General features: G+C 36.0%; 1 protein-coding gene across 2 annotated transcripts in view; it reads left to right on the forward strand.

The window, feature by feature from the left end:
* MED13L (mediator complex subunit 13L) overlaps positions 1–19,320 on the forward strand; it is a 309,405-nt gene that overhangs the window by 162,181 nt on the left and 127,904 nt on the right. For both annotated transcript variants that reach the window (XM_012469006.3, XM_012469007.3), the window contains exon 4: positions 11,413–11,496. In XM_012469006.3, the coding sequence (XP_012324429.1) occupies positions 11,413–11,496 (84 nt within the window). The remainder of the gene's footprint in view (positions 1–11,412; positions 11,497–19,320) is intronic.

Raw genomic sequence — 19,320 nt, forward strand, 5'->3', positions numbered from 1 at the left:
TAATATCAAACAAACCACCTTCATACAGTTTATTGGATGACTTCAGATTCTTTTGAAAAATGGTACTAATTCTGTTGTTCTTTAAGATAATAATTTTCTCTTTTTATCAAACATAATGTAACTTTGTTGTATGAAAATTACCCTGCTCATGAGATAGCAAAGCAATTTTAAATGATTGTTGTTGGCTCCATTTATTCATTGTCAACAGAACTTGGAAGGCTAATACATGTTTGCTTATCTGTGGTGGTAAATATCATGAAAATTATACATGGCTCCTCCACCTGTTTGTTTTTTAAAGCTCAGCCATCGTTAGTGTTAGTGTGTATTTTATGTGTGGTCCACCACAATTCTTCCAGTGTGGCCCCAGGGAAAAGCCAAAATGTGGACATCTGTACAGCTGTTTGCTGTAATCTTTGAAAAATCTGTTTACAATATGGATTTATTGAGATACAGTTTACCATCTTATTCCTGGCAATTTTCTGTTATGCCTTTTGATTTCTATTTAGGTAAAATGTGGATTTTGTGAATTTCTGGTTTGAAAGCCAGAACTGAGGTTATTAAAACAGATCATCAAGGACTTTATCACTTGGAGAGTGTTTGTGTCTCCCTAGCCATTTTTCCTTAGTTTACATGTTAACAAAGCTTATACAGTGATTTATTATTTCCACTTCTTATTTTTAAAGCATAAGATAGGTTTAATTAAAAGGGAATTTTATTTACTACTTTGAGAATCTCTCACAGCTAAGCAGGAGCCATATAAATTGACCTTCTTTCCAAAAGGCTGCAATTTCTGTTGTATATAAAATAATGTTACTGAAGTGAGTTATTGAAAAATAATTTTACTGTAGAAATTAAGGAAATTTCACACAGAATAAGGTAGTTTCATTTGTGATTGCTATTGATTGGTGCTAAGGAAATCTTATACTGATGCTGTGTAGAATATTTTAAATTCTATGGTAATGCAACTTCAAATATTTTCATCTTTCACTTACTCATTTCTCCTGTAACTCTTCAGTATTTGTTGACACTACATTGTATATATCTAGCTAGGGTCATCTGTCTATTAAAAACACTAAAATTATCACTGCTGCTTACTCAAGAGCATTTTCCATAAAGATATCAGACAGAAGAATAACGTAGTTAGCTTTAGTTTTATGTTTTTTTCCCGGGGTACACATTTGTTTAAGTCCTTTTCTTCACTTCCTTCAGAGATAGGAGATATTTTGGGTCTCAGCTCTGCCCGTTAACTGTGTGACACATGCCAGTGACTTAAGCCTGCTGAGCCCCTGTTCTTTCACCAGCAACATGGTGAAGGGTTCTTTGGCTCAGCACAGTACTTTTCTCATTGTAAGAGCTCAATAAATGGTTAACTATTGTTGATGTTAGCTAGGAGAAGTATCGATATTACTTTTTCAGAGTTGCAGATAAACATTAAAAGTCACGTAGTCCATTTTCCCAGCTAATTCTGGAATCCCTTTCTGTAATATATATATATATTTTTTTTCAGACAGAGTCTCGCTCTGTCACCTGGGCTGGAGTGCAGTGGCACGATGTCGGCTTACTGCAACCTCTGCCTCCTGGTTTCAAGTGATTCTCTTGTCTTAGCCTCCCAAGTAGCTGGCATTATAGGCTCGTGCGACCACGCCTGGCTAATTTTTGTATTTTTAGTAGAGACGGAGTTTCACCATGTTGTCCGGCTGGTCTCGAACTCCTGACCTCAAGTGATCTACCCGCCTCGGCCTCCCACAATGCTAGGGTTACAGGCGTGAGCCACTGCACCTGGCCTTATAATACCTTTTTTACATTGTCTTCCATCCTCATTTTGAATGCATACTTCCTGTTAAGTGACAACAGATTCCCAAAGAGTTCTTTTTATCTTTAAAGAGTACTTAGTATTAGAAAGGCTTATGCTGAGCAAAAATCTGTCTTCCTCTAACTTTCTTTTTTAACTCTATTCTTTGGGATCATTTATAATGTAACTAATTCTGCTTCCATGTGATGGCCTTTTTGATACCTTGACCCTCTTGAATCTTTCTTTTTTTGTTTGTGGTTCTTAATATATGATACTGAATTCCTCACCTTTTCTTTCCAGCCTTCCAGATATCCACCCAGTTGGTCCTATTCTCTTCATTTTGGCCTGCTTCAAGATACAATAAGTGTTTTATGAAGTATTCAGTCAGGTTAGACTCAGTTATGCTGCAGTAACAGAAGACCTGAAAAATCCTAGTAGCTTGTACAGTAGAGGTTTATTTCATGCTCATGTTGCATGTTCACTGTGAGTCACTGATTTTAGTACTATATCCTCTTCCCTCCAGAACTCATGCTGGCAGGGCAACCCCTGGCTAAGACTTGCTGGGCCCATGCTAGAGAGCACAGAGCAGTGGTGGAGCATATGGTCGCTTATTAATGCTTTTGCTCAGAAATGCTGTATCCCATTTCTGCTCACATTTTGTTGGCCAAGACAGCACCAATCTTAAAATCTAATGCATGACAAGGTATCATCTTTCAGTAGGAAGCTACCAAAGTTACATGACCAAGCTTGATATCACTGGGACAGGAAGGGATAGTGTGTATTTATATAGTATATACATTGGGATAATATACATTTGGGAAAGGAATATATCTACCATACCTCTTAATTGAGTTATCTTCCCCTTCTGATACTGTAAACTGTCTTCCAGACAGCTGGCCAGTTATGTTACTGAAACAGTTATGTTTCTGAAACACACCAATGTATATATTTATACCTGGTTTTTAAAAATTGAGTTTTATTGGCTTCTTTTGATACATTTTTAAATTGTCAGAATTTCAGTATCTGAGTATTTAAACATTCTGAATTTTATAGTTTTAGATCTTGCAGTTAAGCTTATTTTTTCTCCCTTTTGAAAAAGTAAATGTGCTTCCTGTTTTTGTAATGATCAATTATCTTTTTTTTTTTTTTGAAAAATGCTCAGAATGATAAAATGCCATTAATGTAGTTTTTACTTACATAGAATCTCTGCTAGTCTCCCCTCTTTCTAATAATGCACCAGTTCAGATTGTTCTTCATCAGTGTTCAATTTAGGGAAATTTTGTTAGGTATTTATCATGAACTTCTCAAAGGTTACACTTTGTGTTTTAAGTTTAGATTGCCTCACACTCCTTAGGGAAAAGTACTTTGGCTGTCAATAGATGATGGCAAAAAACAAAAAAAAACCCTGCAATCATTTTTCTTCATTTGGCATTTTTAGTATTGCAGACTTAATGGCTGTTACTTTATGTTATGATAGTTGATACAAGTTTTCATAATGTACCATATCCTTTTCACCTAACTCTATCAAAATAAAGTAAAATATTGGGTGGAAAAGGTTTTAAAAAGCTAGAAAATATGTGCAATTAAAAAACTTAAAAGAGTTTTTATTATTGCTTCAGTGATTTGCACCACATGTGGGACTTTAACGAAAATCTTGCTTTTCTAGCTATGTAAAGATACTTAAAATGTCTGACCAGAGTGCTGTCAAGTTGGCATTATGTGCAGTAGTATACTTTAAATTTTCTTAACTTTTTAGAATAAAATATATAAGTTAATTTCAATGGAAAGCTTATTTGTTTTCTCTAACATGCAAATCACTGCATACAAGAGAAGATTACTTGGGCCTTTGAAGCTGTTATGCTTTACCATGTCCATACTTACTTAGGGAGACTTTAATCTGTGGGTATCTGACATTTGTAAAACATAACGACTCTTCAGAGCAGTCCACTCGTGCTGCTGTACTAATGGGTTGTCAGCATATTTACCCCATGGTAGTTTATAACACAGCTATAAAATTGCTTTTGGCCCAGAGATGCTCAGTTTGCCAAGATTCAGTGTTTAGAGTTAAGATATTTTACTTGGAAAGTACAATGAAAATAATGTGGGGAAAATTGGAATTATAATTATGATAACATTAGCATTATATTTGTTCCTATCTTTCAGTGTGTTGTGTTATTGTAATAGAGGTGATGCAATAGAGGTGATGATCTCAAAGGGCAAACGAGCAATGTCCTTGGATGTGGTGGTTAAGGGATTTCAGAGTAACATATTCACTGGAGCATGGTGGGACGTACCGTCCTAGTTGAAGAATGGTGATGTAACATTACAGTATTGAGAGTCCTTGAGTATAATGTGATAACAGGAGCAAGAAATGAGTAATCAGTAAATTCCCATTTTATTGAAATAACTGTTTATTTCTCTGAAGGAAGTAGGAGAATGGTCTTTAGACTTAAGGAACATATATTTTAATGAAAGAGACAGTACAAATATTGTAGACACAAGTGACTGAAAGCACATGTCTATTTGTAAATGTCTAGAAAGAAACATTCACCCTATGACTAATCAGTTTGTGTAGCTATTTAAATTAAAAAAAAAAAAAAAAAGATCTGGGAGCAGTGGCTTGTGCCTCTCTCTTAACCCAGCTACTCAGGAGGCTGAGTCAGGACGATTGCTTGAGGCCAGGAGTTTGAAACCAGCCTGGGCAACATAGCAAGACCCATCTCTAAATAAAAATAAATTAAAACTAACTAAATAAAAGATAATTAAAAATTAGCTGAATGTGGTGACATGTGCGTTTATAGTCCCAGCTATTTGTGGGGCCAAGACAGGAGGATGGCTTGAGCCCAGGAGTTTGAGGCTGCAGTGAGCTCTGATCTGCCACAGCACTCCAGCCTGTGCAGTAGAGTGAGACCCTGTCTCTAAATGTAAATAAATAAATAAATAAACGATTGTATTTGGTAGTTGGAGAATGAGATTAGATGCTAAGAGTTTAAAACTAGAGGAAAGTTGGGTATGGTGGCTCACACCTGTAATCCCAGCACTTTGGGAGGCCTAGGTGGGCAGATCACGAGGTCAGGAGTTGGAGACCAGTTTGACCAACATAATGAAACCCCATCTCTACTAAAAATACAAAAAATGTAGCCAGGCATGGTGGCGGGTGTCTGTAATCCCAGCTACTCGCGAGGCTGAGGCAGGAGAATCACTTGAACCTGGGAGGCAGAGGTTGCAGTGAGCTGAGATCGTGCAATTGCACTTTAGCCTGGGCAACAAGAGCGAAACTTTGTCTAAATAAATAAATAAATAAATAAATAAATAAATAATCTTCTTAAAGTAATGAAAATACAGGAATCACTTGGGAAGGGTTTCTTCAGCACCTCAATTATATGGGTTTATTTTATTTAGGAATTGGGAGCGTTGTAGTTTCCAGGAAGGAGACTTGTTTGCATTTATGTTTGATCTGGATTGGAATGATGAGGAAAAGGCTGTGCTGCTGATGAAGATATTCTAGTATGAAGTAATATAAAATTTAGCCTATGTGAGCTGCTCTATAATTCGATGATTAATAGAAGATGTAATTTTGTTGCGGTTATTGTAGCGAAATCTATGAAAACTTAGAATAAAGCAAAGCTAGTGGTGGGCTGCCTTCTATACCTCCCAACTGTCTCATCTGGGGAATGGCTTCCTAAGCTAGGCTGTGGCTACTCTGGTGACATTTGTAATCTTCCATCAGGTCTGCCTGTGGCTTTGGGATTAGAGTTTGGGGTGCCAACTTTGGAATCAGGCTGCATTTGCACTTAATTATTCAGAGCCATATGGCACGATAACAGAAACATTAGCTATATACATACACACAATCTGATTTTGTTTTCATTTTTCAGCAGCTGTTTTGTTTTTGAAATAGTGATTTTGGGGAGATAGTAGGGGTTGGGAAGAGAAATAATTTCCTACTACTATTGCTTAAAGACCATTTTATAAATCTGGCATCACAGTGATCTTGCAAGATAATATTGTGCTACTTCACAGCATTGTATCATATTTTGATAGTGAAGTTGTTTAGAAAATCTTAGTAATAATGACTGGGATTACTGAGTAGAGAACTACATAATTGGTATGTAGTCTTAGCACTATTTATGATTATATTGATTTGAAACAATTTTTGGCAGATGGAGTGTGTTTGCTCAGTTTATTTATTTGTGATGTTAAGTATAAATTTTGACCCTCGAAGGTTGATAGAGTGTTTAAAAAGGGAGAAATTAAATTTCTTATATAATTTTTATATCTTAGAATTATCTGTCATTAAGAGATTTGCAAATTATATTCTTCAAAATATAATTAAAGCATTTGGTCATCAGTGCTGCTCATACTAAACATTTTTTAGTATCTATGTGATTTCCTACATATTTAGTATCTACTATGATTTTAATCTTCAGTGGGATATGATGGGCTATAAAGAAGTGAAATATGTAGACTTTTTTCCCCCTCAAACACTGACAGTCTCATTGGTGAGAATACATACACATAAAAAAATTCAAGTAATAGTATGAGACTACCCATAAGTAGTGACTGTAAACCAGAACAATACCAGCATTACATTATGAATAGGAAAATACTCTTTGGTATATGGCGTTCATTTCTCATCTATTTATTGAGCACCTTCCAGTATAAGAGTACATTTAAGCATGTTTACATAATGGGCACTTAAATATTTGTTAAACATTATCAGTGAATAAGATAGACCCCATCTGTACTCCCTAAGAACTGATAGTTTTATGGGAGAAGAAAGCTGTAGAACTTGATCATTACAACTCAGTGGTGAAAGTGCTGATTTGTAGATGTTAGTGTACTGTGTAGGCTTAATCTGGGACAGAAAGAATGAATAGAATTTCAAACTAGAGGAGAAGGGAGAAGAAAGGGATTTCAGGCCAAAGCAGGGTTAGTAGACATTAGTGGTATTATTTGATACAGAAATTCAGAGCCGAGGATATGCTTCATAGTTTACCAACTCTATGTAATTGTGTGCAGTGTTTTGCTTTTCCACACATTTTTCTGAGGAAAGAATTTATAATGTCTTTCATTAATTTTTGCTGTTGTTTTGTTTTTGAGACAAGATCTCGCTCTATCACTCAGGCTGGGGTGCAGGGGTGCCATCCACAGCTCACTGCAGCCTTGACCTCCTGGGCTCAAGTGATCTGTCCACCTCAACTCCCTGAGTAGCTGGGACTACAAGTGTGCGTGACCATACCAAGCTAATTTTTGTATTTTTTTATAGATACAGGGTTCCACTATGTTGTCCAGGCTGGTGTCAAACTGCTGGCCTCAAGCTGTTCTTCCGCTTTGGCCCCCCTAGAGTGTTGGGATTATAGGCATGAGCTACCATGCCTGGCTCATTAATTTTTTTTTTTTTTTTTTTTTTTTTTGAGTCTTGCTCTTCACCCAGGCTGGAGTGCAGTGGTGTGATCTTGGCTCACCTTAGTCTCCACCTCCTGAGTTTAAGTGATTCTTTTGCTCCAGCCTCCCGAGTAGCTGGCATTACAGTTGCCCATAACAACACCTGGCTACTTTTTGTATTTTTGGTAGAGATGAGGTTTCACCATGTTGGACTGGCTGGTCTCAAACTCCTGACCTCAGGTGATCCACCCACCTCGGCCTCCCAAAGTACTGGGATTACAGGGGTGAGCCTCCAAGCCCAGCCAATTTTTTTTTATTATAGATCCATGACCCAAAAACGTTTGAGAACTAAGGACTGTGTGCCTCTGTATAGTCTACTGTTGAGTCAGCATATTCCAATGTATCAGTTAGGGCTTCTTTAGCAAGAGCACACCTCCTTCTCTCTCATTTCCTCCTGTAACCACATGGAAATACTTTCTGTACTGCCTAATCTTGGAGGGACTGTGTATGTATCCCCCATCTCTGTCCCAGTACCTAAAAAACTGAGTGAAAACAATTCTTTGCTGTCATGTTTTCCTTTCGTTGTGTAGGAAATCATTGATCACAGAGAAACTCATTAGCAAATGAAAAATATGTGAGTTATTTGTGACTCTCATTTGGAAACACATGGTTTCAGATTAAAGCATCGGTAGTTTCCATGGCTGTTTTGTGTACTAGTAATAACAACTTTTTGTTGATGTTGCCTAAGAAATAAGACCTGTAGTGGGAGCTCAGGGAGATATATTCACACTGAGTTAGCCTCTCAGATAGCATTTTCATCAGCCTTTTGCCTCTTGCTTTTGTCCTTGAGTGGTCTTGACTGTGTACTGCTCTTCCACCGTGCCTCCAGACCTTGTTTGTTTTTTCTGAAATGAAGTCAGCATATAGAATTCGTGACTTTTACATGATAGAAGAGCAAATAAACTTTTACATGTTGTCCACTTTAGTCACAGATACTTTATCTGCTTTTATTTCATATTATACCCTCTATAGCCTTGGATTTTTCTTTCTGCACACTGTAAATTTATGATTTATTATTGAATACATGCTTCTTTTGAATTCTGACCTTCAAGACATAATATGAGGAAATAAATAATTTTTAAAACAATATTTACTAAGTGAGGATGTGTGTTAACTGGAAGACTGTTAAGTGTTTGATATGACTCCATACCTGTTATGTGCCCTATTGCTTTTATTCTCAGCATTATCAATTTAAAAATATACCTTCAATTTTATAATGGCTTTGGGAGAATAAAGAAACATTATCAGATTAAATAGACCCATAATTTAGCAAGGGACATTTGGATTTAAGAAATAGGGAAATAATTGGGAAAATGTGACAGCCTGAGTGTTGGTATATGCTAGTTATTAAATGTCCTGGCTCTGTGATCAGATATACCTGGGCTTGTGTGCAGCTCTGCGATTTATTATCTGGATGACAGTCTCACTGTGCCTTGGCTGCTGCTTCTATAAAAATTGCCATTCTAACACCCATCTTTTATTATTATTACAAGAGTTAAACGAGGTACTGTGCCCGGTAATCAAACCAGGTAGTAGTGATGTAGTGATTCTGGTAGTAGTTACTGATAATATTATTGCAGAAACTTGGTATCAAACACTAGAGTTCTAGTGGAAATATGTTTATATGTACTCTACTAAAAAATATAATTAAAGGGCCGGGAGTGGTGGCTCATGCCTGTAATCCCAGCACTTTGGGAGGCCGAGGCGGGCAGATCACGACGTCATGAGATCGAGACCATCCTGGTCAACATGGTGAAACCCCGTCTCTACTAAAAATACAAAAAATTAGCTGGGCATGGTGGCACGTGCCTGTAATCCCAGCTACTCAGGAGGCTCAGGCAGGAGAATTGCCCGAACCCAGGAGGCGGAGGTTGCGATGAGCCGAGATCGCGCCATTGCACTCCAGCCTGGGTAACAAAGGCGAAACTCAAAAAAAAAAAAAAAAAAAAAAAAAAAAATATATATATATATATATATATATATATATATATATATAATTAAGTCTCTTAGCTAGTGAATAAATTGTAGAGATACTTTTTCAGTTTTGTTTCTTGAGTACTTTCTCCTCAGGTGGGTATGCCATATTTCCTATTCTAAATTTAATGGAGTAGCAGTCTTTACCCCTAAAAAGCATTTTTTCAAAACTTATAAGCTTAGGAAAACAGATTTGGTTACTCTGAAAATGTTTTTCTTTGTTGTGAACAATGAAGATTGCAGTAGAAGTTTATTTTCAAAGTAAAACCAGTTGAGCCCAGTGACTTTTTGGTACAGTCGTGCTCCAAATTGACTCTGCCCAAAAGGAGTTCCATTGTGGTCATCAGAAACTGTTAACATTTACTAACCCATCTAACCTGTAATGAGTTGGGTGAAGGCTTGAATTGTTTCCATCCTCCTTGATGGTATGGAAATGACAGAGGCAAAAGCCATGCAGAATTGCCTCAATATGGAATAAAGAATTGGCTATATAGCTCTTTTACTGATAAGTAGAACCTTGTACAGAAGAATTCCATTTAGTGGTCTGATATCTTTTCTTACAAAATATGTATCATTTCATTGAATACTGTTAGAGATAACTGTATTTCACCAGTTCCAAATGTGCACGTTTCCCCCTAAATTTTTGTTTTTAAAAATCAGGTATACTCCTTACAATCCGTGGCATCCACAGTCGGCCAGGTGGCAGTTAAGATATAGTTGTCATTTGCCTGCACATGAGCGAACTTAGTCATAACTCTGTATTGTTGTCACTTCAGCTGAATTGTGTGCATTATTGTTACAAGAGTTGCGTTCACTTGCCATTTAACATGTCTTCAAAAAGATGTGTTAGAATATCCTGTGATTTAACATTGAAACAACATACATAAGTGACATGTAAACAGAAGTGGGGCATAGCTTGTATATGAGTAAAGCAGATATTCATTATAGAAGACAACAATTGTAATTCCTTGTTTCTCTTAAAGCCATAACCAAGTGCTTTATGGTGCCTACGAAAAGAAAAGAAAATACCTAAGATAAACCTGTGCTGTATTTTTGCCACTGAGATCCCTGCTAAAGCATTGCCTATCACATGCCAAACAAAACAAAAGCAAAAACAAAAAAACAGCATTAAAACTTGCAGGATGGGCTGGGCGTGGTGGCTCACGCCTGTAATCCCAGCACTTTGGGAGGCTGAGGCGGGTAAATCACTTGAGGCCAGAAGTTCAAGACCAGCGTGGCCAACATGGCGAGACCCCTTCTCTACTAAAAGTACAAAAATTAGCTGAACATGGTGGTGTAGGCCCATAATCCCAGGTACCTGGGAGACTGAGACAAGATTACCACTTGAAACTGGGAGGTGGAGGCTTCAGTGAGCCGAGATCACACCACTGCCCTCCAGCCTGGGCAACAGAGCGAGACTCTGTCTCAAAAAAAAAAAAAACCAAACTTGCAAGATGTGTGTCAGCGGCTTGGAAGAATGTCTCTGAAGTTCTCTTAAGAAATGCTGTATTCCTTACTATGCAGCCATAAAAAACGATGAGTTTGTGTCCTTTGTTAGAGACATGGGTGAACCTAGAAACCGTCATTCTCAGCAAACTGACACAAGAACAGAAAACCAGACACCACATGTTTTCACTCATAGGCAGGTGATGAGCAATGAGAACACTTGGGCACAGGGAAGGGAACAACACTCACAGGGTGGGATGGAGTGGGAGGATAACACCAGGCGAAATGCCTGATGTAGGCAATGGGTTGGGTGGGGGGATGGAGACAGCAAACCACCATGGCATGTATGTACCTTTGCAACAATCCTGCAGGATGCAGGACGTGCACATGTACCCCAGAGCCCAAATACAACTTAAAAAAAAAATGCTATATTCCTAACATTCTTGATGATGCAAGAATCGAAATTATGCAGAAGTGTGATTTTATTGGAAGAAATTAGGAAGTATAGATGTTTTAGAAATACATAATCAATTTATTTTGCTTACTTTTGTTTACATTTTCTTTTTTACGTGGGCCTAAGAGTCTGTGCCCAGTGCTTAAAAATTTTAAGTGATAAAACATTTTGACAGTTTAATTGATGGTGGTTGGTGTTTTTATTTTTGGTGGTGTATCTCATCTGGTATATTGATTCAGCAACTTTAACTGATTTGTTATTGATACTGTAAAAGTAATTCTCGATGTAATTATTTTAGGTGCCTAATGGATAAGAACTTCGTTAGGATTGGGAAATGGTTTGTCCGACCCTACGAAAAGGATGAAAAGCCAGTCAACAAAAGGTGAGCTTTTAGAATGCTCTTGGCTTTTTGGTTTCTTTGGCTTTCTGGGTGGGAGAACAGCTTATTTATTTATTTTCTAGTAATATTAGTAGTTTAGATATACTCAAATCAATTCCTGGATCACAGTGTTATTAAATACTATATTATTAAATTACTCATGTTTAAACCACATATTACCGTACTATTTGGAATTGAGATAATTTGTTTTATTTTCCATTTTCCTTCCTCATCTTTCACTTTTTTTTTTTAAGACGGGGTCTCATTCTGTCACCCAGGCTGGAGTGCAGTGGCGCCAACTTGGCTCACTGCAGCCTCAACTTTCCAGGCTCAGGTGATTCTCCCACCTCAGGCTTCCAAGTAGCTGGGACCACAGGTGTGTCCCATGACACCTGGCTAATTTTTTTTATTTTCGGTAGAGACCGGATTTTGCCACACCCAGGCTGATCTCAAACTCCTGAGCTTAAGCCATCCACCCGCCTTGACACCTCCCAAAGTGCTGGGATTACAGATGCGAGCCACCGTACCTGGCCTCATCGTTAACTTTTTAAAAGTGTTATGTGGCATAAGTTTAAAAACAGTGAAGAAATGGTGACAATTTTTGTTGAATTCATTGGTCCTCTTAAAGAAGGTCAACACATCCTTGATGATTGTAAAACCAGAACTTTGAATTACTTTCCTAGACAATCCTAAACTTTTAGCCATCATATGTGTATGTTTAAATGCAGTCCTTGATACTATACAGAAATGGAATTTTAGATTAATCACACCAGAATCAGAAAATAAAACCCTCAAAATTTAAAATTTACTTTGTCTACCTCTGAATGTAGCATACGTGTAGTTGGAATCATAAGTTGATGGTGAATATTCATTACTGAATAGCATGGTATACAATTTAGATTTTGTTTTATTATCAGTGTACTTACCCTAAGTGTCCCAGGTACTGGGTGCAGATTAGAGCACTTGAAGCCTTAAATAATAGTTTTAAGATTAGGCCTTTTCTTTTGGTTGCAGAAATTTCAGCTGGAAACTCCTGCCTCATTAGGAACCTTTGCTCTCCTAACTTTCTTAGTTTCTAGCAGACTTCATTAGTAGTCTTCTCACTCAATCTGTCTGCTTTAAATCTTTAATGAAATGGTTGTGGAATCTTCTCATTAACCAAACATAATTTATGAAAATTTTCAAATCAGATAAATTAGGGACTGGAAGTTTTATTTGTAAAATCATCAGAAACTTTTTTGAAGTATTTTCCCTTTTCAGTACATTCAAAATCCTTTAAAAAGTAGTAATGTGTATGTATATATAAAAGTTTGATTCTGTTTACAGATACTTTGACTGATGAAATGGGACTTTTTTCTTAAATATATATTGATTCAGCTTACTTGTGTTTCATGGGTTTTTAGTTTCATTTATTTTTACTCTTTTTGAAACAGGGTCTCGCTTTGTTACCCAGACTGGAGTGCCAGTGGTGTGATCTCGGCTCACTGCAACCTCTGCCTCCTGGGTTCAAGCGATCCTCCCACCTCATCCTCCCAAGTAGCTGGGACTGTAGGCCCACACCACCACACCCAGCTCATTTTTGTATTTTTTGTAGAGACAGGATTTTGTGCCATGTTGGCCAGGCTGGTCTTGAAGTCCTGAGCTCAAGCAGTCTGCCCACCTTGGCCTCCCAAAGTGTCAGGATTATAGGTGTGAGCCTCTGTACCTGGGCCTTTGGTTTTTACTTTTAATCTTAACATTCTCCTTAAATTTACAGAGGGCTTAAAATTAAATTATCTGGGTGGCTTAAATTTGGCTTTTATGTTTATGACTCTGCAGAGTTAAATATGAAATGTGTTAGCCCAGTGACCTTCTTTATCATTCTGAATGCGTCTGTCCATGCCTAGCATGGATTCTTGTCACTGGTCACTGGTGAGTTAACTGAGCTAGTCATAAAATATCTTTAGATTATCAAGTACAGGATGATTTGACAGCCACTTGGGGATGACGAGGAAATGTAGAAATAAAATAGAAATTGAAGGAGTAGCAATTAGTATGATAATAGTAAAAATATATTAAAAAGTCAAATATAGTTATCAGCCTACTTTATATAGAGGTTTTATATCTTTACACTCATTTAGTCTCCAGAAATCTTCATAACTTTAGCAAGCCTGATGTAAATAATGCATGCAGTGTATTTGGGTATTTGATTTGATATAAATGGGAGGCTGCTGCTATCTGAGCACTATAATTGAATTAATTTTAGATCTTATATTCATGAATGAATATGGGACTTTGTTTTCCTACAGTGTAGAAATATAAATTATTTTGAAACAGTTATTTCAGAAGAGCTTGTTAACAATTAGAAAAAGTTTAAACCAAAGATGAATTTTAAAAGTTGGCATTTGCTTTAATAAAACTTTATTAGATGTGATGACTTTTCCTTCTTTTATTCTCTGAGTGGAAAATAGAGCCCCTTGGTAGATGTTGAAATAGGCTCTCAGTAGTCATGTCTGAGATGGACAGTTCTAAATGGGCGGTCATGCTGTGGAGGAGAGCATTTAGCATTAGAGAGAATTGGGTTTACATCTTATTCTTCCACTTGCAGGTTAGATTTTGGACGAACTGTTTAGTTTTTCTCAACTGAACTTTTATGTTACTGAGTTGAAAATCGTAATTATTGTGGCAGTTTATAATTTAGTTGAGAAAAAGTAGAAATGAATTAAATTAATTTTTCTTAAGTTTAATTGTGTCTTTTTTGGTACATTGGTACGTATCAGTTTAGTGACTAATGGAGAGGAAAACCCATTGCCCAGTGCTAAACAAATTAAATGTACATATGTACATTTCAGAAAATCTCTTATTTCTAAGTATAGTGTAATACTAGCCTATAATATCAATATATAATATATATAATTCTAGCATATAGATAGTGTATGCTAGTATTACTGGCATTACTGATTATTAGTATTACTGATTTATCATAATGCATATTTTAGATATAATTCTAATTATAGTGATGAACCAATACTGATGAATGAGTTCTACCTGTTAGAATAATAGCGTATGATTTCTTATGCTATAATTTCTTTCTCTACTCTCTTAGAATTCTTGTGCTATGATTTCATTTACTAATGGACTCTTAACAGAGTTCTTAATGTTTGATATGAGATGATGTTTAGGAGAATTCTTAAATAGATTATTTACATATTACAAATAAATGTATGTATTCGATCAGGTAGTTTCAGAAACATAGAAATTTATTCAACATAATTTGTTTCTTTATGTTGACACCTTTTGTTTTGTTATTCATATCCTTGGGAAAAGAATAAGTAGAAAAGACAACTCTGGGTTTGTCCTCAAGAGTGGTGACAACTAAAATCAAATATAAAAAATTTGTGGTTTCTAAGGTTTATCTTGAAGTTGGAAAAAAAAAAAGCTTTTGCTTTTTGTTTTAAAACAAACCAGTGAAAAATAAATTGTTTTAAAATCATTTGGAGATTATTTTAATCATACAGGTTTTCTCTATTGGGAAGGCATCTGTTTTGTAATTTAATTTCAATCCACATTTTATTACTGGAGAATTTGAAATCTATACAGTTTAGTCTTTGAATGTTATTTTTAGCAAATAGTTTATTGCCCTTAATAACAGTTTATGGCCTTTGATCTTTTCTGGTATTAGGTATACAGAAGCTAAGTTAACAAAAATAGCAACTTGCTAATTCATTTTCTGGGTTAATTTGCTGTCACTGACTCTTGGGCAAACCTACTCTTGGGTGATACTCCAGAGAGCTTCACACATTTTCAAATATTGTAATTACTTCTGTATGTGCTGATAGCACATGTGCACACACATACGCCCACACACATATACACATACACCCTGAAAGTATATTACTCTAACTATGTTTTTGTCTTTTCGCCTCTCAATTCTGGACTTTTTAAAAACTTCTTTTTTTTTTTTTTTTTAAGTTTTCTTACATTACCTAACATACATGTTTAAGAAATGTAAATACATTTTTTCTATTTAATAGCAAAACATGCATTTTATGTAATAATATATTATTAGCTCATCCCAGAAATGTTTTGATGTCGTAGAGCTGTTTTTAGCATTTTGAAACTTTCCTTTTCTCTCTTTTTCTTCTTCCTCTTCTTTATCTCCTCACAGATAACAACCTGCTACTCCATTTTCTGAATTAATTTGCTATCACTGACTCATGGGCAAACCTGCCCTGCTCTTGGGTGGTACGCCTTCTCTCCAGCCTCCTCTTTCTCCCCAGACTCTGTTATAGCCCAGTCATCTGTGTTATTTAGCTTCTAGAGATGCCCAGATAGGAAGGCAGGGAAGGGATTCCTAGTCTAGAAGGTGAGCAGACACTTAAGGGTGTGAACAGTAAAGCAAATCTCTTTCTAGTGTCTGGAAAAGTGAGATCAGTAGCTATCTATAATTTTTTTCTGTTTTCCTCATAAATTTACTTGGCACATGTGGTGTGCCTATCTGTTAACAAGGGCTTGCTGTTGGGAAGTCCATAGATGAATATTAATGGGACAATTTGGACTTACATAATCATGCATAATAGTTTCACAGATTTTTTTTGTAGCTCTATAAAATACTTAGTCATTTTCTGCCAGTCTGTCTGAGGGAGTTATAGTATTCTGCTGTTGGAATATATTTGGGGATTGTGTAAAAAGTGAGAAGAAGGATGAAGTTAGAGTCTTGGGGAACATCAACATTTGTAGAATGGGTATAGAAACAAGAATACACAAAGGAGACTGAAGAGTCAACTGGAAATGAGAACCAAGAGAGACTGGTGTTACCAGAACCATGGAATTTTAAAGTTTCAGGATTGATCATCTGTGTCTGCCATAGTGGCATATAAAACATGTACTATAAAGAGTATTAGATTTGGCAATTATGTAGTCATGGTGACCATAACATGGGCAGTTTCAATCGAGTGTTGAAATTCAGATTGCAGTCACTTGCATCATAAACAGGAGTTGAAGTAAAGATACTGAAAGTAGTGTTCTTGCCATATTTTTAACAAGTAGCTACAAAATGCAAAACTGTTGATTCCAGAAAGGGAGGAGACAAACACTTAATAAGACCTTGTGTTAAAGCTTAGTATTAGTAGTAGCTATAGTTTTAAAAAGTATCTTCCCTGTACCAGGTACTTTGCTTTGTAGTTTCATAAACAAACATAGGGGAATGTTAAGTTGAAAGACCATTTCAGCCAGAGGTGATGATAGTTAAATATGGTATTTACTTTCTAGATAACGTCTCATTTTTTAAAAAAATAACTTAAAAAGTTATGACTATTAGTTTTTATGTTTCATTTGTGCTATTAGTGGTCTAAACAGTATACATCAACATTAGTCATTGATTATTACACTTTAAAGTAAAATATATTTAAATATATGGTATCTATTTTCAATAAGGATTGAAAATATGTCATAGTGAAATATATACCTTGGTTTTTAATTTTTTTTTTTTTTTTGAGACAGAGTCTGACTCTGTCACCCAGGCTGGAGTGCAGTGGCATGATCTTAGCTCACTGCGATGTGCACCTCCCAGGTTCAAGCAATTCTCATGGCTTGGCCCCCCAAGTAGCTGGGATCACAGGCATGTGCCACAACACCTGGCTGATTTTGTATTTTTAGTAGAGATGGGATTTCACCATGTTGGCCAGGCTAGTCTCAAACTCCTGACCTCAGGTGATCCACCCACCTCGGGCTCCCAAAGTGCTGGGATTACCGTGCCTGACCTATACCTTGTTTTTTTTTTTAAGGTGCTAGAGAGGTTGAGTTAACATTTATATAAAACCTTTTCCTGATGCACTTTTTTGTGCTCTATACAAATGTTTCTTAATATCCCTATGAACTTTTTTTGGAGAGTAAGGTAGGATGATGAGAAATGAGACAGACCAATAAGAAGAAGGTCTGGGAGGTGACCAAACAAGGCTGAAAGGCAGGTGATAGGACTGTAAGGGAATTGGAGGCGATCGAGGCATGGCTGCCTATTTGAGTCATAGTGTGCTGTCACTAAATGGGATCCTTTCTTTGAAAAGTGTGATCACACTTGGTAAAATTTTCTGACTGTGGCATCTGTGTAGCAACTTGGCAGCAGAGGGGAAAGCATTATAGATTAGAATTAGATTTCAGAACATTTCTCTCTCTCTTTAGACAAGAATATTCATTTCTGAAAAGATGGTTACGAATACAGTTCAGATTGTTGCTTTTGCTTGATTTTACACATTTTTTTCTAACATTTTTTCCTCATTAATTTAAGGAAATAATTTAAAATGTTAAGAAAAAGATTATATAAATAAGTTATATTAAAATTACTCAGCTTAAGCTTGCCTTTTTTTGTAGATGAATAAAACAGCAGAAATAAAGTAGCTAACACAAAACCTAACATCTGGTTATCGTGTAATGGTGGCAGTTTGCCATTTGTAGTGAAGCTGGTAGTATTAATATTTAGAAAAAATTAAGGATTTTTTTTATGATTTTGCTTATTTCTTGTACTAGAGGAAGCTTGCCAATCAAATATTTATGAATCAGTTTTTATATACACAATTTGCATTAAATAAAGTAGGTATTTCTCCTATAAATCTTTCTAAATAATGGCAATATAAGAAATGTCATATTGTATACTGATTTTACCCCTAAGATATTGACATGAGCGATTTTTTAATTTTAGAGAAGTAGTCTTTGCTAAATGTTTGAAATCACCATCATTTTGGTATGAATTTGAAAATACAGTGTTTACTAGCATTGTGGTTCTGTTGTTATCCTTTTATGGAGTCAAAGGAAAAAATTTTGAAAATGCATAATGTATATGATGACAGTATGACTGTTGTGGAGTATTAAAGGATATTATAAAAATAAAGCTTTCAAGTATGGTTTGTAGTGATTACTAGATCTTTCTCTGAGAACTTGTCGATTAAGTGTGGCTTGCATGCTTCATTTAGGATTTTATTAATAGTTGTATAAGATTGAAGTGTAATAGCTTGATACTTATGGTTAAAGAATATCATGGAAAACTGAGTGCAAAGATAAAATACAAAATTTTTCTGGAAACCGTAGAGCTGCCTCCTTGATAGAACGTCAGGTCTGTTGTTGTAGTCTTCTACCTATGTCTCTTCCCTTGTTGTTTCTTTTGTGTTGAATCACTTTGCCCTTGTATATCCTTGTGTTAGACTACTTTTGGTGAAGTACTCTCCAATAGAAGAACATAATGTGGTGTCAGTTGTGTAGGAATTGCCCAAGCATCATCTGGCATTTCTGCTCCCCAGCAGAAGCCATTTTATCCCTCCAGAGTTGCCCCTCACAATTCTAGCATAGTCTAAACTCATTTTCTCTTTGTTCATGTTCTTTCTCTCCCACCCTATATATCTTCCCTGGCAATTCAAGTTAAATTTCATTTCTCTTCTTTGAGTTGCTCCCCTGAGGTAACATTTCTCTTCTTTTAGCATTTTACCTTTAAATTTATCAATAGTGTGTTTATACTGCTGTTCTTAATGTTGTGTGTGTTTGTGTGTTTTATTTTAGTCTTCTCTTGAATGTGTACTATAGAAGATAAGAATTTAGTTTTCTTCCTCCTTTCTCAGTTCCTACACTATTGCTAAATTCAGTCTTTAATACAGAATCATTTATTTTAGTTTCCAGTGTATATCATAATTTTACCTTTTATTCTACTCAGGATGTATAATTCCCAGCACAAAAGGTATCATAGGTTGGGTTGAACTGAATGGGACATACTTTTCCTTTGTAAATCTATTTACTGTGTGCTAGGATCAAAATGGAAAACGAGGTTTGAAAAGAGTAATCTAACATAAAACAAAAATTGAA

Source organism: Aotus nancymaae, unplaced genomic scaffold (genome assembly GCF_030222135.1).
Source record: "Aotus nancymaae isolate 86718 unplaced genomic scaffold, 86718_ANA_hifiasm-v0.15.2.pri h1tg000021l, whole genome shotgun sequence".
Taxonomy (NCBI): domain Eukaryota; kingdom Metazoa; phylum Chordata; class Mammalia; order Primates; family Aotidae; genus Aotus; species Aotus nancymaae.